Source organism: Hippoglossus hippoglossus, chromosome 19 (genome assembly GCF_009819705.1).
Source record: "Hippoglossus hippoglossus isolate fHipHip1 chromosome 19, fHipHip1.pri, whole genome shotgun sequence".
Taxonomy (NCBI): Eukaryota; Metazoa; Chordata; class Actinopteri; order Pleuronectiformes; family Pleuronectidae; genus Hippoglossus; species Hippoglossus hippoglossus.
Genome location: NC_047169.1, coordinates 11,615,929 through 11,631,671, shown reverse-complemented (window position 1 = coordinate 11,631,671; position 15,743 = coordinate 11,615,929). Strand labels below are relative to the sequence as shown.

General features: G+C 44.7%; 1 protein-coding gene across 9 annotated transcripts in view; it reads left to right on the top strand.

Moving 5' to 3' along the window:
- The window catches only part of LOC117752707 (SH3 and multiple ankyrin repeat domains protein 1-like), a 40,830-nt gene that overhangs the window by 19,144 nt on the left and 5,943 nt on the right, over positions 1 to 15,743 (top strand). For 6 of the 9 annotated variants that reach the window (XR_004612123.1, XM_034570291.1, XM_034570290.1 and 3 more), the window contains 19 exons: positions 564 to 731; positions 1,203 to 1,244; positions 1,927 to 2,043; positions 2,150 to 2,227; positions 2,383 to 2,449; positions 2,657 to 2,832; positions 2,958 to 3,088; positions 4,209 to 4,348; positions 5,602 to 5,715; positions 6,345 to 6,423; positions 12,100 to 12,182; positions 12,352 to 12,476; positions 13,465 to 13,600; positions 13,777 to 13,857; positions 14,337 to 14,345; positions 14,535 to 14,561; positions 14,657 to 14,713; positions 14,888 to 15,009; positions 15,539 to 15,665. Coding sequence is in view for 8 of the 9 variants with exons in the window: in XM_034570291.1 (XP_034426182.1) it covers positions 564 to 731; positions 1,203 to 1,244; positions 1,927 to 2,043; positions 2,150 to 2,227; positions 2,383 to 2,449; positions 2,657 to 2,832; positions 2,958 to 3,088; positions 4,209 to 4,348; positions 5,602 to 5,715; positions 6,345 to 6,423; positions 12,100 to 12,182; positions 12,352 to 12,476; positions 13,465 to 13,600; positions 13,777 to 13,857; positions 14,337 to 14,345; positions 14,535 to 14,561; positions 14,657 to 14,713; positions 14,888 to 15,009; positions 15,539 to 15,665 (1,879 nt within the window). In the remaining variant the exon portion in view is untranslated. The remainder of the gene's footprint in view (positions 1 to 563; positions 732 to 1,202; positions 1,245 to 1,926; positions 2,044 to 2,149; positions 2,228 to 2,382; positions 2,450 to 2,656; positions 2,833 to 2,957; positions 3,089 to 4,208; positions 4,349 to 5,601; positions 5,716 to 6,344; positions 6,424 to 12,099; positions 12,183 to 12,351; positions 12,477 to 13,464; positions 13,601 to 13,776; positions 13,858 to 14,336; positions 14,346 to 14,534; positions 14,562 to 14,656; positions 14,714 to 14,887; positions 15,010 to 15,538; positions 15,666 to 15,743) is intronic. The other 3 variants (XM_034570289.1, XM_034570288.1, XM_034570292.1) reach the window with 3 other exon arrangements.

Genomic DNA, 15,743 nt, shown 5'->3' with positions numbered 1-15,743 from the left:
CATGGTTATTTAGTTAGTTTCTATGCATTTAAAATCTACTTTTACAGGTGTTGACATGTTTTAAGTTATTTTGTCTACCCCCGGTGCAACTTCAACATGCACTATAACAATCTATGTTGTATACAAGATCAAATGTTAAACTAGAATACCTCCCCCAGGGGCCAACACCCTATCTCGCCACGTTAAAGAAATGTAAAAAACAACAACTCCTGAGTCTGCCTGTTTATCCGGATCTGCTACAAAGTTTATTGGCTTCTTCCTGGTGTCATGCCCCACCCCACCACAAAATTTCAAACAGACAAACAAATGCTGATGAAAACATAAACTTGGCACTGGTAATAATCAAGCTATATGATATATATTGGCATGATGTATCTATCAGTAAAACTTTGTGATTGTATTGGTCAGCATCATCATGAGGACTAGAATAATGCCCAACTATATACAGCAATCATCTTTTCATTTCCTACTCCTCAGTTTGTCTGTCTCTCATTACAAACAGAACATGCACACACACACACACACTGAACAAAGTCAGAAGTTCTTTCTTCTCCTCTTGCCAGGCTCTCTTGTCCCTCGGAGCGTCTCCTGACTACAAAGACCGCTGTGGCCTGACCCCGCTGTACCACACTGTGCTGACAGGGGGCGACACGTCCTGCTGTGAGACCTTGCTCTACTACACAGCGAGACTGGGGACAAGGGATGAGAATGGCTGGGATGAGTCCCATCAGGTAATGGGCAGATACATATATCTATCTGTCTATCTGTCTGTCTGTCTGTCTGTCTATCTGTCTATCTATCTATCTATCTATCTATCTATCTATCTATCTATCTATCTGTCTGTCTATCTGTCTGTCTGTCTGTCTCGCTCACTCTATCTTTATCTCTCTCTCTCTCTCTCTCTCTCTCTCTCTCTCTCTCTCTCTCTCTCCATATTTTATACATATTACATATATCTCCCTCTACCTATCTCTCCATCTCCTCTGTCCGTCTTCAAATTGTAACATTAAACATCTTTGGTCTTTTGTGTCTCTTCATGTAAACTTGAGCAATGCACCAATGTTTCTTATCTCTGTCGTTCATGTCGTGCCGCCCTCAGTTTCTCTCTCGGCATTTTCTCACACCCCTCTCCTCTTGGCCTTCCTCACCCGTCTCTCCATTCCCTCTGCCTCCTCCCCTCCCCTCCCTCTCTCTGTCTATAGCACAGGGATGAAGAGGAGTTTGGAATGGAAGAAATGCATAAGGTACCCTTCGTCCCGCCATCTCTCCATCCATCTCAGCCTCTCACTGAGAATCATGCTATGAAAAAACATTTAACAAATGTCACTAAACAGTCGTGGATAAGACGACCACATAGTTTCCTTAAATGTTCAAATCTGAGTCATCTTGAGCCCAGTTCAGAAAGAGCATTGTATTATTATCTCTTTCTTACTGTAGATATGGGTGCATTGCCTCCACCATGTCTCTGTGACATTATGGTAAATTTGCGTTTGTGCTGCGAGCCGGTTGTCATGGTATCTTATTTTGGTTTTGCCGTGCTCTGTGTTTTCTTTCTTTACTTTGTACGTATGATGTGATATTTTAGTCCCTGCAGGGGGATATGAGGAAACCTCTCAGGCTGTTGATCGCTCGTTTCTGTTGTTCGAATGTTTTTTTGTTCCCTTTCTTTTCCTCCACGGTGCAATGTAAGTGGCTCTGACCTGTTTTTCCTGTAAGAGTAATTATGGATCTAAATGTGGATGCAGGACACAATATTTCCTTTTTCTTTATCTTATCTCCTCTACGAAATCGTTTTTTCCCCCTCTCTTTATCTGCCTAATTCTCTTGTACTATACTGCCCTATGTAACCCCCACCCACCTTCCTCCTTCCATACTTAATAACAATGATAATTTGTGGATATTTCTATCACACCCTTGACATTACAGGCTTGCCAGAATGGCTTTGCCCAGCACTTGGAGCATCTGCTGTTTTATGGGGCAAACACCACTTCTCAAAATGCCTCAGGGAACACTGCACTTCACATTTCTGCCCTGTACAACAAGGTGAGTATGGAAATAGATCCCTTATATTAAACTATCATTACCATAATAATTACTGCTGCTTCTTCTAAAGGTGCTAACCGATCACTTCCCCTCTGTGAATCATCAGGAGAGCTGTGTCCGCGTTCTTCTGTACCGGGGAGCAAATAGGGAGGCAAAGAACAAACATGGCCAGACCCCCTTTCAGGTAAATGTATTCACGATAATTGTTTTTACTGAGAATATAGTTTGGAATTTTAATCATATGACTTTGACCAAACCAGAGAGATAATTAGACAAAAATAACACTTATTACAAGAGCTAGCATAACTATATACTTCATTTAGTTTTCTCTGTTTGCAGCTAGCTGTAGTTTCTGGTCACTTTGAACTCGGGGAAATCATCAAAAACCACAAAGATTCTGACGTAGGTAAGCATTCAAGCCAAACTTCCTCTTCTGAAGGAGCTATTAAATATTGAAATATTTAAAAAATCCCAGCACTTGCCCTTTTTTTGCCCCTATATGATCTCATTTCCCCCCTAATCGACCTTATTTCTCCCTTCATTTCATCCTGTCACATCCTCCCTGCTCCCCTTCCTCACCTCCGACCCCTCACCGTCACACCTCCATCTCCAGTGCCCTTTTTGGAATCGCCAAAGTTTGTTCCCAAAAGAAAAGAGAGCGCCCACACACTGCCTCTCCCCTCGCTCCATTCCCACCACCTACTGCGTGCTAACAGTGATAACACCATGACCCAGTCTGAACCTCTGGCCCTCCCCAACAAGGCTGCAACCAATCCCAACCCAGGACAGGTACTGAAGACCATTAGGTGGATGGTCACTTAGATATGATTACTGACAATGTATTGCTTCTCAGGCTCTTACAGGAATGATGGATCAGCTTTTGACATTCTGTCGTTATGGGTGTGTTTCTGCAGGCCCAGCGCAGGGCCTCCATCGGCATGAGAAGCTCCAGCAGCCCCAGAACTCGTACCCGCTCCCCATCCAGAGGGAGAGGAGGCCAAAGTGACACGGAGGAGAGGCACCGGCAGCCGCGAGGTAGACAGGGGTAAGTAAGCTGTGGGGGGAGGATCAGACATGAACTCCGGAGAATGTCCACACAATGGGGTCTGGACTTTCTCCGGAGTTCACCTTTCACACATGAACAATGCAGCAGGAGATTCTCCGGTAAGACCCTTTCACAACAACATGGAAGTCTCCAGAGCTGAGAGGTGGTGCAGCAGGCGGAGACCAGATGTAACGTATTCATTCCACTGTGGAGATCACGTGTGTTTGTTTGCAGCACATTGACACCGGCGTCGGACTTTATCACCAAAAGCTCTCTTGACATCTTCGTCAGTTTCTTCTTCATTGGTGTCTTCTTCACATACAGTCCCTCCGGAGAATGCCAGGAGATTATCCAGAGTTCATGTCTGAAAGCAGCTTATGGCTCAGGAGATGGAGCGGGTCGTCCACTAACCAGTGGGTCGGCAGTTCCATCCTAGTTTCCCCCCGTTTCGCTTGCCAAAGTGTTCTTGGGCAAAATATTGAACCCCAACTTACCCCCGATGTCTGTGCCGTTAGTGTGTGATAGAGACAGTGCTGCACATAGTTGCACTTAATGAAAGTATCTTAACTCTTATTCTAACCAGGTCCCGTGAGGACCTCCACCAACGGGGCGTCGCTAATATCCAGTTACCCTCAGCTGTATGCGGAGAAACTACTATTTGTGTCTCAGTTGCATGGTTATGCACTATTTTTAACTGCTAGTCACATATTTTAGGTGTGGTGTCACTGTACATTGTTGTTCTGCGAGGCAACGGAAATGTAGAGATATTCACCGCCCGAAAAAAATAAAAAAATAAATGTTACATGCTCAATGACAACAACTTGGATATAAACAAGACCCGAGTCTGTACTTGCAGGACGGAGCAGAAATGTTCGTGCTTTCTTCATGACATATGAATCAATTGCCAGACTGTCAGTAAATACACTGCTGCAGCCGGCTCTCTCCCTGTTGCTATGACTGATGAGTAAGACTCAACATGCCGGCTGTCTGTGATGTGGCCTGACAAGCTGCGTGTCGTCTTACTTTGTCTCGCTTGTGTTTTCCACAGTGTGTAACGCGGTCTAATCTCACAGTTTTGTTGAGAGACTCTCCCTCTTTCTCTCTCGTTCTCCCTCCATAGAGCAACCTCTGCGGGCAGCGGGGGAGGTCACATAAAGCGTATGTACAGTGCGGTGCCGGGGCGGGTGTATGTGGCCACACGCGCCCACTCTGCTGGTGGAGACAGGGAGCTCTCAATCAGCAAAGGGGATAAAGTTAAAGGTGAGATGGAGCCAAATCAACAAATGGGGAGGTGAAGAATGAGGAGGAAGTCATCCCACCAAGATTTAAACAGAACTGTAATCATCTTGTTATTGTAGGAGCCATCTATTTGATTTGTACTTTCCACTGTATGTTCCTCCTGAGCAGTAGGGGGTATATGTCGGAGGCCAAAGCTGGCCAGAGGAAATCTAAGTTCATGCCAGTAAACTGTTTTTGACTGTGCTCATATCATCAGCAAAGTGTATCCCCTCAACACACACACACACATAAACAACATACCATTATAGCTTGATAAATCTAAGTTATCTAGGTTGTCCAGTAATGTGGTACGTCTCCAGTAGCAGCACACACACTGCTGCTATAGAATTTTCTCATTAAGTGGAGGGCTTCTTGCCTCTAGAGTTTCCTGACGGCCGTCTCAAGCTGTTCGAACTGCTGGCCCACCTCAGCCTCAATTTCAAACGGTGTGTGTGAGACAGGCGAGGGAGAGGAGAGGATGGGGGACGTCTCTGAACGATGGACAATATGGTGGTTTTTCGGGGTTTAGTTTCAGCAAAGCGGAGTTTTCTAGATTCCCACTCATGAGCGGTTGCTAGTGACGGGGCAGCCGCCCTAATTTGATTAGAGGATGTTAACTTTTTGAAATACATATAAATGTTATGATGTTGCGAGGTCCCAAGCGATTGACACTTCATAAGCATTGCGCGTGCAAGTTCCAAGATGGTTTGAAACACTGGGTGGCATTATGAGCCAACATTAACATATTTAATTGAACAGTTATATAATTTAGTTTACAGCTCAAAAAACACATTGAAGTGTGCAGTATCAGTCACTACAGCTGTTCTCACACAATCACACAAAAGTTGTCTATTTTGCTAAAGGTTGTTCTTTTCTTTATCTAAATGTTCCCTCATCTGGTGCAATGTTTCAAAACCGTCAGTGCAGCTGCAGGGCAGGTTGATAAACTCTGTAAAACATCAACAAGGAGAAGACGTACATGAGGGAAGAGAGGATTGTAAACAAGAGAAATGAGAAGAACCAGCATCCAGTCATCACAAAGCAATACGTGTTCCGAGCCTCTCAGTGGAGCGTACACCGTTATTATAAAACAGGTTAATAAAGACAAACTAGGAGAGTTGGAGGAAATATGTATCACAGTGAGAGAGTAAGAGACACTGAATTTGCTCCCAAAATTATATTTTATTCATCTAACTATGTCCTTTATCTGTTTATCTGTCTGTGTATTGCCTCAGTATTGAGTGTAGGAGAAGGGGGATACTGGGAGGGAACAGTGAAAGGACGCACTGGCTGGTTCCCTTCAGACTGTGTGGAAGAAGTGGCGGCTCTCACCAGAGACAATCGATCAGGTAAGACGGATCCAGTTGGAGCTTCGTCTCATGACGTTATTCTAAAATATTAATCTCTTCACGGCAAATGTGTGGGCTGTTATAAAAAAATCCTCTCGGTTTTGTGGTAATCTTCTGAGATTCGCTGTAGCTGACCAACAGTTTGAGTTTTGTTTATAAATTAAAATAAATAATTAATGACATATTTGTGATCGTTCTCATAAAGTTTATGATATCAAGAGATGGGTCAACAAGATGTATAGTAATCGTTTAAATAGCTCATAGATTGGTGAAGGGGGCGCACAGGAAAATGGGTTACATACCCCCTCAGGCTGGCATTATCCTTTAAGTCACTGTAACACCCAGCACGTCACACTCATGGTTACCAGCAGGCCCTTTATCGCAGCAGACAGTGGCACATGTACAGCACAGGCATTCCATTTTCTCATATTATCCCAGCTGCACTTTTCGCACAGCAAGCAAACCATATGTCACGACGTTTATAGACACAAAAACATGGTGTAATTACATTTGATTCACTTGAGGCTCGTGCTCAAAACGTGGCGCTCCTATAAATAGACGGAGACGGTGTCAAGAAGGAAGGTGAAAGTTTGATTCCAGCTTATGTTTTGCCTCCGTGTGTCTTGCAGAGACGCGTAGCGAGAAAGCCAAGAGGAAGCTTTTCCGAAACGTCACTGTTGGAGCCTACGATGGCACCGACGGCCCCAGGTAAGGAAAGTTTGGATCCGAAGCTTACAACCTGGCGTAAATGGGATAAAAACCTGAAAACCTAAATTCGAAACCCTGAACCGTTATATCCGTCCATCCATCCTTCCATATATCGCTCATCCTTTAGGGTTCCCTGGGAGGGCTGGAGCCAGTCCTAGCTAACATTGGGGCGGAAGGTGGGGTTCTTCTTACTTGAACAGATCGCCAGCACTTTGCACTACCGACGTAAAGAGACAAAAACAACCATTCACGCTCACATTCACACAAATTTATAGCCTCCAGCAATCTGCATGTCTTTCGACTGTGGGAGGAGGCTGGAGTTACCAGAGAAGTTGAGAAATTAGACAAATATAATGATAAAAAAAACCCAGAATAAAGCTGATTGGCTGCAGCCTCTGATGTAGATTGTCAGTGTGGGCAGCAACTGAGCTGTGAGCTAAGACTGTGAGGCCTCAAGGTGATTGAAGAAGATGACACACAGTTGTTTTGTGGGTATGAGGAGCTTTGTGTGTGTGTGTGTGTGTGTGTGTGCGTGTGCGTGTGTGTGTCCATGGTCACTCGTTTCACTTGCTTTCATCTCGTCCTCTGCGCTTTATGCATCTGATTTGTTCTGATCCTGAACAGCGCCCGTTCTCTATTGTTTTGTTCTGTGAACACGTCGCTGCAGAAAGCATAAAGAGCAGCCATGTCATTTTCGGCTCGGCCCCCTTTTGGCTCCACCAGACAAACACACTTGTCGCTTCCATCCATATTCCTCCCTCTCCTCTCCTCTCTTGTCGTGTTGCCTGTTTACACTGAGCACAACAATGGCTTAATGAAAGGTTGGGTTGGGGTTGTCTCCTCCATGACATCTGTCGAAAGTCGCAGCTCAGCCCAGCCCAGGGCAGGTGCTGCACGAAGCTTGTGCATGTTTGTCCGAGTGCTAACGTGCATGTGTCTTTCCATGTACATACATCACTCTCCTGATGAGTCATATGGAGGCTGAAGCAGCAGGCACTGGTTATATCCCATGGCTACTGAGAAGGACTTTGCAGTTGCCACCCGAGGGTTTTTTCAGCCTCTCACACGCGGTCGCCGGCATTACCCTTGTGCTGAGCAGCTCTCACTGTCATTCAGAAAAGGGATTTGCCTTAATGCAGCTGCGCTTGCCTTCTAAATGGAAATAGTGGCCACTGGGGTTGTATTACCTGTGTTAAGTTGGCAGAGCGTAATTGCAGCACTGTGGTGAAGTGGTGCTCAATTAAGAGCAAGGTGATCTGGTGCATGTTCCCTCGCTGCAGCTCGGCATTTGGGAGAATGTCAATTACTATTTCAGAGAGAGACAGAGAGCGGCAGAGTGTTTGTTAGCCTGGGTGGTGATGACAGATCTGCTTTAGAGGAGAGGAGGGGGCGAGATGAAAGTTGGCAAGTGTGTGTGTCTCTGTGTCTCTGTGTGTGTGTGTGAGTGTGAGAGAGAGAGAGAGAGAGAGAGAGAGAGAGAGAGAGAGAGTAAATCCAGGGTGGAAATCAGCTGTTAGTATATCTGTGAAACACCAGTCAGTGGATGTGCTCTCTCTCTCTCTGTCTCTCTCCCTCTCTCTCTTTCCTCTCTCTCGCCTTACATTTATACCCATCCCCCGCATCCCCACCCCGCAAATTCATCTCTCCATCTCCACGATGTTGCAACCAAACCCTCTCCCTGTCATCCACCAGCACACACACAGACTATACAGTACACATTCCCCCTGTTGTGATGATCGCTGGTTTTCTCTGTCTCTCTCGCACGCGCTTCATCTTTGACATTGTCTTTCCCTCGTCTGATGCATGTGGGGTGCACAGCTGCACATTCTCTCCATCCTCTCTCGTTCCCCACCTCTCTCCTCCACTCTCGCGGCTCTCTTCGGCTGAGCTCTCGCTGGAAGACCGTGAGGAGGAGGGAGGCGGGAGGAGAGAGGAGGGAGGTGGTGGAGAGCGCGCGAGATAGAGGAGGGGGGGACATGGCAATGGGGGGATGCGGAGAGAGAGATTTCTCTCTCTCCCTCTCTTCTTCGTGGCCGTCACTGGGCCCCAGAAACAGGAGCGTGTGGTTCATTTACAGGTAGCGGCTGTTTCCTCATTCATTGGCTGGCTATGGATGTGAGGAGAGGACAATGGAGAGAGGGGAGAGGTAGATGATGCTATTGAGAGGCCGTGCCTTTTCAAAGACAGACTAATAAGCTATCTATTCTGTGCGTGTGTGTCTCTTGACTGTGCGTGTGTGTATCTGTGTGTCTGTCTTAAATCTGTATTTTTCCCTGTGCGTGTGAATATCTGTGGGACGGAAGTGGCTATTGAATGGAGACTCTGCAGCATGTTTATTTCTGTGTCTTCCTCCGGTGTGTCTCTGAATGTGTGTGTGTCAGTGCGTGAAAGGGAGCACATATTGATGCATTTCAGTCAGACAGTGTGGGTGTATTTCATTCTCTTTGAGTCATGATTTCTTTAAGCAGATATTCTTCATTCACCAGGACTTCCCATTTCTCGCTGCTGCTTTAAAAATGCTGCTGTCACATCCTGTAATTTTTCATGTATCCCAGTGTGTCATTAAAGATGTGAGGTATTTTGACTGTACAGAAGGATGAATGTGAATGAGTCAATAAGTGGTAAGAGTGCAGTTTGTCAGTTCCTATTGAGGTACCTGTCATTTCTGTGCATGTCTCGGTGTGTGTGTGTGTGTGTGTCTGCATGCATTTGCATTTACATGTGTGCGTGCACGGCACTATATGCAGTGAATAACATATATATGTGGTTTTCACATATAAGTGTATACGTCATTGTGCTTGATTGCTGTGGGAGTATCTCTCCTGTACGTACAGTATGTGTGTGTGTGTGCGCCGCTCATCCGTCTCTCCATCCACACTAACATCTGTCACTTGAGGTGTCTGGGTATTGTCCCCACATAACCAGTCTCTCTTCGTGTGCGTTCAGCAGGTTAATGGTTAAAAAGTTGCCTTTTTCTCAGTAATTGTAGCTAGAAGAGAGGATGACTCAGTAGGGTACATAATAACTCTGCTCTCTAGTAGGCTTACAGCTCTATTGCAGCCAGTTCAGAGCGAGCGGCTCCTCGCAGCCAACAGAGATTAAACAGGGACGTTTGTGCTTTTTATGCTTCTAATTAGCCACAGTGATTAATGTGGTGACGGGTGAACACTTTCATGTATGTTAAGTTAACCAGGTGATTTACTGCAAACCAGCAACTTGGAACCACCTGCCATGTTTCCCCCTAATAGAAGTGGATGGATCCGTCCACCCACTCGACGTTACTTTGATCCTCAGAAAGGGAAAGCATGATGGAGGACAGGGTGAGAGAAAAAGGAATGAGGTGTGAGGAGCAGATGGCTGGAAGGCGGCTGTGCGTTGGCGAAACAGTAACATTGATGGAGAACACACAAGGGATGGACCTCAGTAGGGGAAACTAGCGATCGTCTGTTCAGTGCTAAAGTTGCGGCTTGGTGTCGAAGTCTGGATGTTCAGGCCTGGAGGCCAACGCTTGTGACTCCGCTGTACCTCGGTGACTCCACAACCAAACTTTGTTTATTGATGCTCTGTTGGATTAAATACACAAGGGCTCATTGTGGTTGTGCTGTAAGAGACGGTGCAGACATTTTTTTCCACTGTTTTAATGTTATTTTAGCATCAGTATACACGTCGGTCAAGTTTCAGAAGTGGTGAGGCAAAATGAAGTTGGAGTGATGGTGTTTGCTGCCAGAAACCTACAATCAAAATAACACAGTGGTTCTTTTCAATGATACATTGATTTATTTTCTACTAAGTGGTTTCATGGCCGAGTTACCCTGATGAGTGCCTGCCAGGCTGCCAATCAAATGATTGTGTTTACATTGGGTTTAGAGGCATTACGGTTCAATTTAGTGCCACAGTTTTGGGTCTCGGATCAGCTGACTCAAACAAAGGAGGCAGAATTTGTGTGTGTGTGGACTCAAGAAGATAGAAAGCGATGCCTGGCACATTTAAAGCAATAATATGTAACTGAGCAACAGCACCCCCTGCAGCCACGCTTGGTGGTTAATTCTGTTGGCCTCCGTGTCTGAGCGATTAAGTGGTTTTCTTGTAGAAAAAGAACCCTATCAATGTTTTGCCTGGAGCTCTGGCTGCATAGTCCAACTCACTGAACTGAAACACAACTGAACAGTGGATATTAGCCCTGATCCCTAGAAGAGCTGCTCCTGTAACAAATAAATCAATCTCTGTCTAGAATTCCTTATATTTTAAAAGTTTTATTGTTGAATATCGGAGATAAACGCTGGTTTTACGTGACTTCTGAGTCTTCTTAACTAATGTACAGTTTGGCATTACTCTTGTGACACAGTTCACCCAGGAGATTATATCCGCTCACCAAAGTTGAATAGAGCAATAACGGACATGAGTGGGGGGAATGAAATTGGCTCCATTCTCCCTTTTACAAGTCAGTGTGCATCAAAATAAATTTGAAGCTGCTATTTTATGGTGAAAAAAGTTGCTGTGTGTTGCTTAAATTCCGACTTCCTATTTAAAAGAGGGGGGCATAAAAACAGACTGTCCATTGGAAATGATGTCCTTGAGTATGTCCTGTGTTTTTGCTGCACTGTTTTACCAGTCAAGCTTTTACTGTATATGAAGGCAACTCTTTAACCAGGCCACTTGTCCCGTTCGCTCGTTCAGCCCTTCTAGGAAATCAAATCCTCTGATTTGATTTCAGTTCAAATTTTCAGTCAATTCGGGTTACCCTGATGAGCACAAGCTAACACAGAAATGAGCTGCCCAGGAAAAGAAATATCTGAAATTCCTGTTAAATCATACAGCTCTGCTAAAGCCCCGGGCTCTCCAACAGAACCGGGGTGAAATGACATTGTTAGAAAGTCGAGTCCAGAAATGAGTCATGAGATGTGGCTGTGTTCGGAGTCCATTTAAACAGTCCCGTATTAGATGAAGGGTTGTAGAGCAGCTTGGCCAAAAGTCGCAGTCATGATATTAGAATAATGAAGGGGTTTGCAGGGCCAGCCGATACACTACTCCAACTGTCTCGTAACAAGATTGCATCACAAATGTCTGTGATCGCCGTTTCTGGCCTGCTCTCCGTTTTCAGACTCTGAGCGAGAGGAGCTGTTTATGGCGGGAGAATAGAGGCCTGTCCGACTTGTTTTTGTACATAAAATGACGTGTCATGTAGGACCGGTATTGATGCGCTGGAGCCAGTAAAGCGGTATCCTTGCAAAAGCTGCCAGAGGCGGTGAAAGCTAATGCGGCGATTTAGGTGAATTTGGAAGTTTCCATTATTAGTGATGTGTATGTGCACATTTTTCTAATGTGCCCTGGCTCAGTGCTCGTCAGCTGTGGCTGGATTAGTCCATTGTATGGAACATCATCTCATGTACACTTCCGCCCATTGTGACAATAACTGTATCCCTGCCATCGACCATTTTTGTGCACCAGCGCTTTTTGTGACATTCTCAAGCCAACCTGTATTTGCTGCAGTATGATTTTTCATAATGTCATGCGGTATAGCTGTTTAATAAATGCTTTATTTGCATGACAATACATTTTTTTTATTTTGCTATAGAAGTCATAGAGCTCTCTTCCTCTCCAATTCTCTCTCCTTTTCTCCCTGTCTCTCTACATGTTTTACCCCCTCTCTTCTCCTCCCTCTTTCCTCCCTCTAAGTGACTACATCATTAAGGAAAAGACAGTGCTCCTACAGAAGAAAGACAATGAGGGCTTTGGCTTTGTGCTTAGAGGAGCCAAAGGTGAGCTTCTTATTCAACATTCACCACATTCCTCTGCCTTTATAGATTTGTCACTTTCACATGCTCGTTTTCTCCCTCTGTAATCTCTCCATCCCTCTCTCATTTTCAAACCCATGTTCTAGTTATCTGTGTCCACTCATTCTCATCCTTTTTGTCTTATCCTCCCCAGCTCAGACTCCCATAGAGGAGTTCACTCCAACGCCAGCGTTTCCCGCGCTGCAGTACCTGGAGTCCGTCGATGAAGGGGGTGTGGCGTGGAGGGCGGGCCTGAGGATGGGGGATTTCCTCATCGAGGTAAGAACAGGATACATTTTGGACTGAAACGCACACAGAACTTTTTCCGATGCTTTGAGTTTTACTAACAACACGGTCTATCCACAAGGATAAAAATAAGATTTAAAGACCTTACTGATGCACCTTTAGGATAATTCACAAATCAAACAGGAAGAGTTCCATGGTGGAACATTTTTCAAACTCACAGAGCTTAAATGGATGATTATGCAACAAGCTACACTATGCACCATACCACATTCAGAGTGAGATGTTCCACACACGTATTAAAAAATCATATCACCAGTGCTTTCTCCACTGACGCGTTCTGAATGTAACATGTGCAGCTACGTTCCTTTAAGAGGCTCAAAAGTGGGCACATGAAAAAACTACATTAACTACACTAACCCTTTAAGGATGCACTGAACCAAAGAGTCAAATCTTTAAATATTGAAATCTTCCGGGTGGACGTGTTACAGTTTATCGGTCGGAGTCATTTCAGTGGTATTTTTTCAGACTGTAGTTTTTATCATGTTTTAAAATATAAAAACATATCCTTATGTAGTGAATTTTAGTTGAGTTGGTGAGGAACTGCTGTATTTGTTATTGCTCTTCCTCTCTGACAAAGTAACCATTTTGTGCCTTTAAAAGTCCCCGTATGTTGCCTTGAAAAGTCGGTTCTAAAAATGGAAATCTCTATTAAATCTGACACATACAGCTAATTGGTATTCAACCTAATATGACTCACTTATGTAGCTGCCCGAGCCTTTGTACTGTAGTCGCTGTCTGAATTGCTGGTGCACCCGTCCAAAGCTAAGCTAAGTCGTAAAATTCATCACTTTATGCCAAATACCAACCACTGGAAACAAGTTAACCCTTGATGACATGACATATGGCGTCTCTGTTATTGTGTCCACCCGTTATGACAAGATTTTTCATTTAAATGGAAATGAAGGCAACACAACAGCTCATTCTGCATCCTTCAGCCGTTCTTTGTTTCTGTGTCTGTCAGGTCAACGGCCAAAATGTGGTGAAGGTTGGCCACCGGCAGGTGGTCAACATGATCCGACAGGGAGGCAACAGCCTCATGGTGAAAGTTGTGATGGTTGCTCGGAACCCTGAGCTGGAGGATACCACCCGGAAGAGGGGTAGGGGGGGTCAAACTTTCCTCATACGTTGTCATATGTTTCTGATGTGACGATAACGCTGATACCATGTTTACTTCACCCTAAAAGCCTTTTGCTGTGAGGTTGTCTTTGGTGACTGCATGTTTACACAAGAATACTAAACATTAAGTCTGCATTTGGCTGACTTCCCTTGGCAGCCCCACAGCAGACGAAGAGACTGACTCCTCCTGCCATTGCCCTGCGCTCCAAGTCAATGACATCAGAGCTGGAAGACATGGGTAAGATGACATAGGAGAGCGAAGACAGAAAGCAACATATAAAAAGGAGCATAAAACAGGAAAGAACATATGAAAAAGAGATGAAATTTATGTCCCCCACTGTTTTATACTTTTTTATTTATTGGTGAGGGGGGGCACAGTTAAAAAAAAAGCTTATTTTTGGTGGGTTAGTTGCTCCTCTGCAGGATGACAGTACTATGGCACTATTAGGGAAACACAGCATTAAATATTTACGGAGTTGATGCAGAAAGCCAAGAGAATGATGTGTGGGTGCGTTTTCATTTTTTTCATTAGCAGTAGTTTGATGGGGAAGTAGTCATTTGATTCAATGGCACTTTTAATAATACCTGGTGATAATTAAACCATGAAGTTACGAGATATAAAAGCAATTACACGTTGTTAAATGCCACTTGCCTGATGCCATCAATCACCAATTGCTTTGCTTCCCCCCCCCCCCGAACCACATGTGCTGCATACAGTGGACAAAGGTGGGAGAATCCTACATTTATCTTCTCTTATTATCATGTCTGTCCCCATCACCTTCCCTCTCATCACATCAGCGTTCACACCATCACATGTGTCTGAGTATGTATTTCATCCTTTCATCTGCTTTATACACATGCAGAGCAATTCTAGTCACACCTAATTTTCTGTTTCCCAAATTATGCATGCTACAGCGGCCTCTCCATGGAAAAAGAAAGCAGGTGAGTATCAGCCTCTATCGCTGCCCCCATCAGCCCCTGAGCTTTAATTAAAAGTCAGCCTGTTTGATGCTCCCTTCTCCTCCTCTTTTTTTCAGATTACGAGTCCTCTCAGGGTCCTGATAAGAAGAGGACAGTCTATCAGATGGCACTAAGTAAGGAATCACTCTACCCGCTCTTGTCATACTGTAGCACGGTGTTTTTACACCTTGAGGGGACGGGAGGGGGCTCACTGAAATCCTCCTATTCATATTTTCTCCCTTTACGCTCCTTCTTACTAACTCTTTACCTTTCTCCTCTGGCCTGGCCCTGCTCCGTCTTTGTTTTAGATAAACTGGATGAAATCTTGGCTGCTGCCCAACACACTATTACATCAGACAACCAGGGCCAGAGGGGTCATGGAGGCAAGAGGGACCGGAGCAAGAGCATTGTTCCCAATGTCTCCAATGAGGTATTGTTGGGAATTGGAAGGAAATTGTCCTATTAAGGATCTTTATACCATAACATCTTGCCCGCATCTTAGACATTCTTTCACTATTACGTACAAAATATTATCAAAAACTGAACACCTCTCTCCTAGTCCAGCAGTATCAGATTCAGATAAACAACACTGCTCAGGATGCAGCACATATTTAGTCATGGAAGTGACTAATGATTCCTATGTATAAATCAGCTTGGTCTTTAGCTTGTTTTTAGCCCTGTGTGTTGTCCTGCCCTAGAGACAATGATTGACAATGGACCACCCACATCAAACCGTTTGTTTAACTGTGAGTCAGCCTGTGTCCATTCATCTTTGCTCTGTTGCTTGATACACTAATACTGGTTTTGCTGCATTGCATTTTACTGTATATGAAATCGATATCAGCTCAACAGCCAGCATAATTTTTATATGATTATATCTGAGTTAATGTTTCCTTTTCTTCCTTTACTCCCTCCTTCCTTTGCAATTCTCTTTTGCTCCCTTGTTTCGACGCCTGAAGCAACCCTATGAGCAGCAGTCAGCCATGAGCATGGTGCAGCAAGGACCAGGTTTTGGCTACAACCAAGCTCATTTTCAACCAGGCCACGGTCCTCAGCATGCAGTCATGATGCGTCAAAAATCTATTGGTAACGGCAATTATTCTGAAAAGATTTCTGCCTGCTCAGTATATACGTGTCTGTTTGTAACTGCCTGTTTCTGTGTGC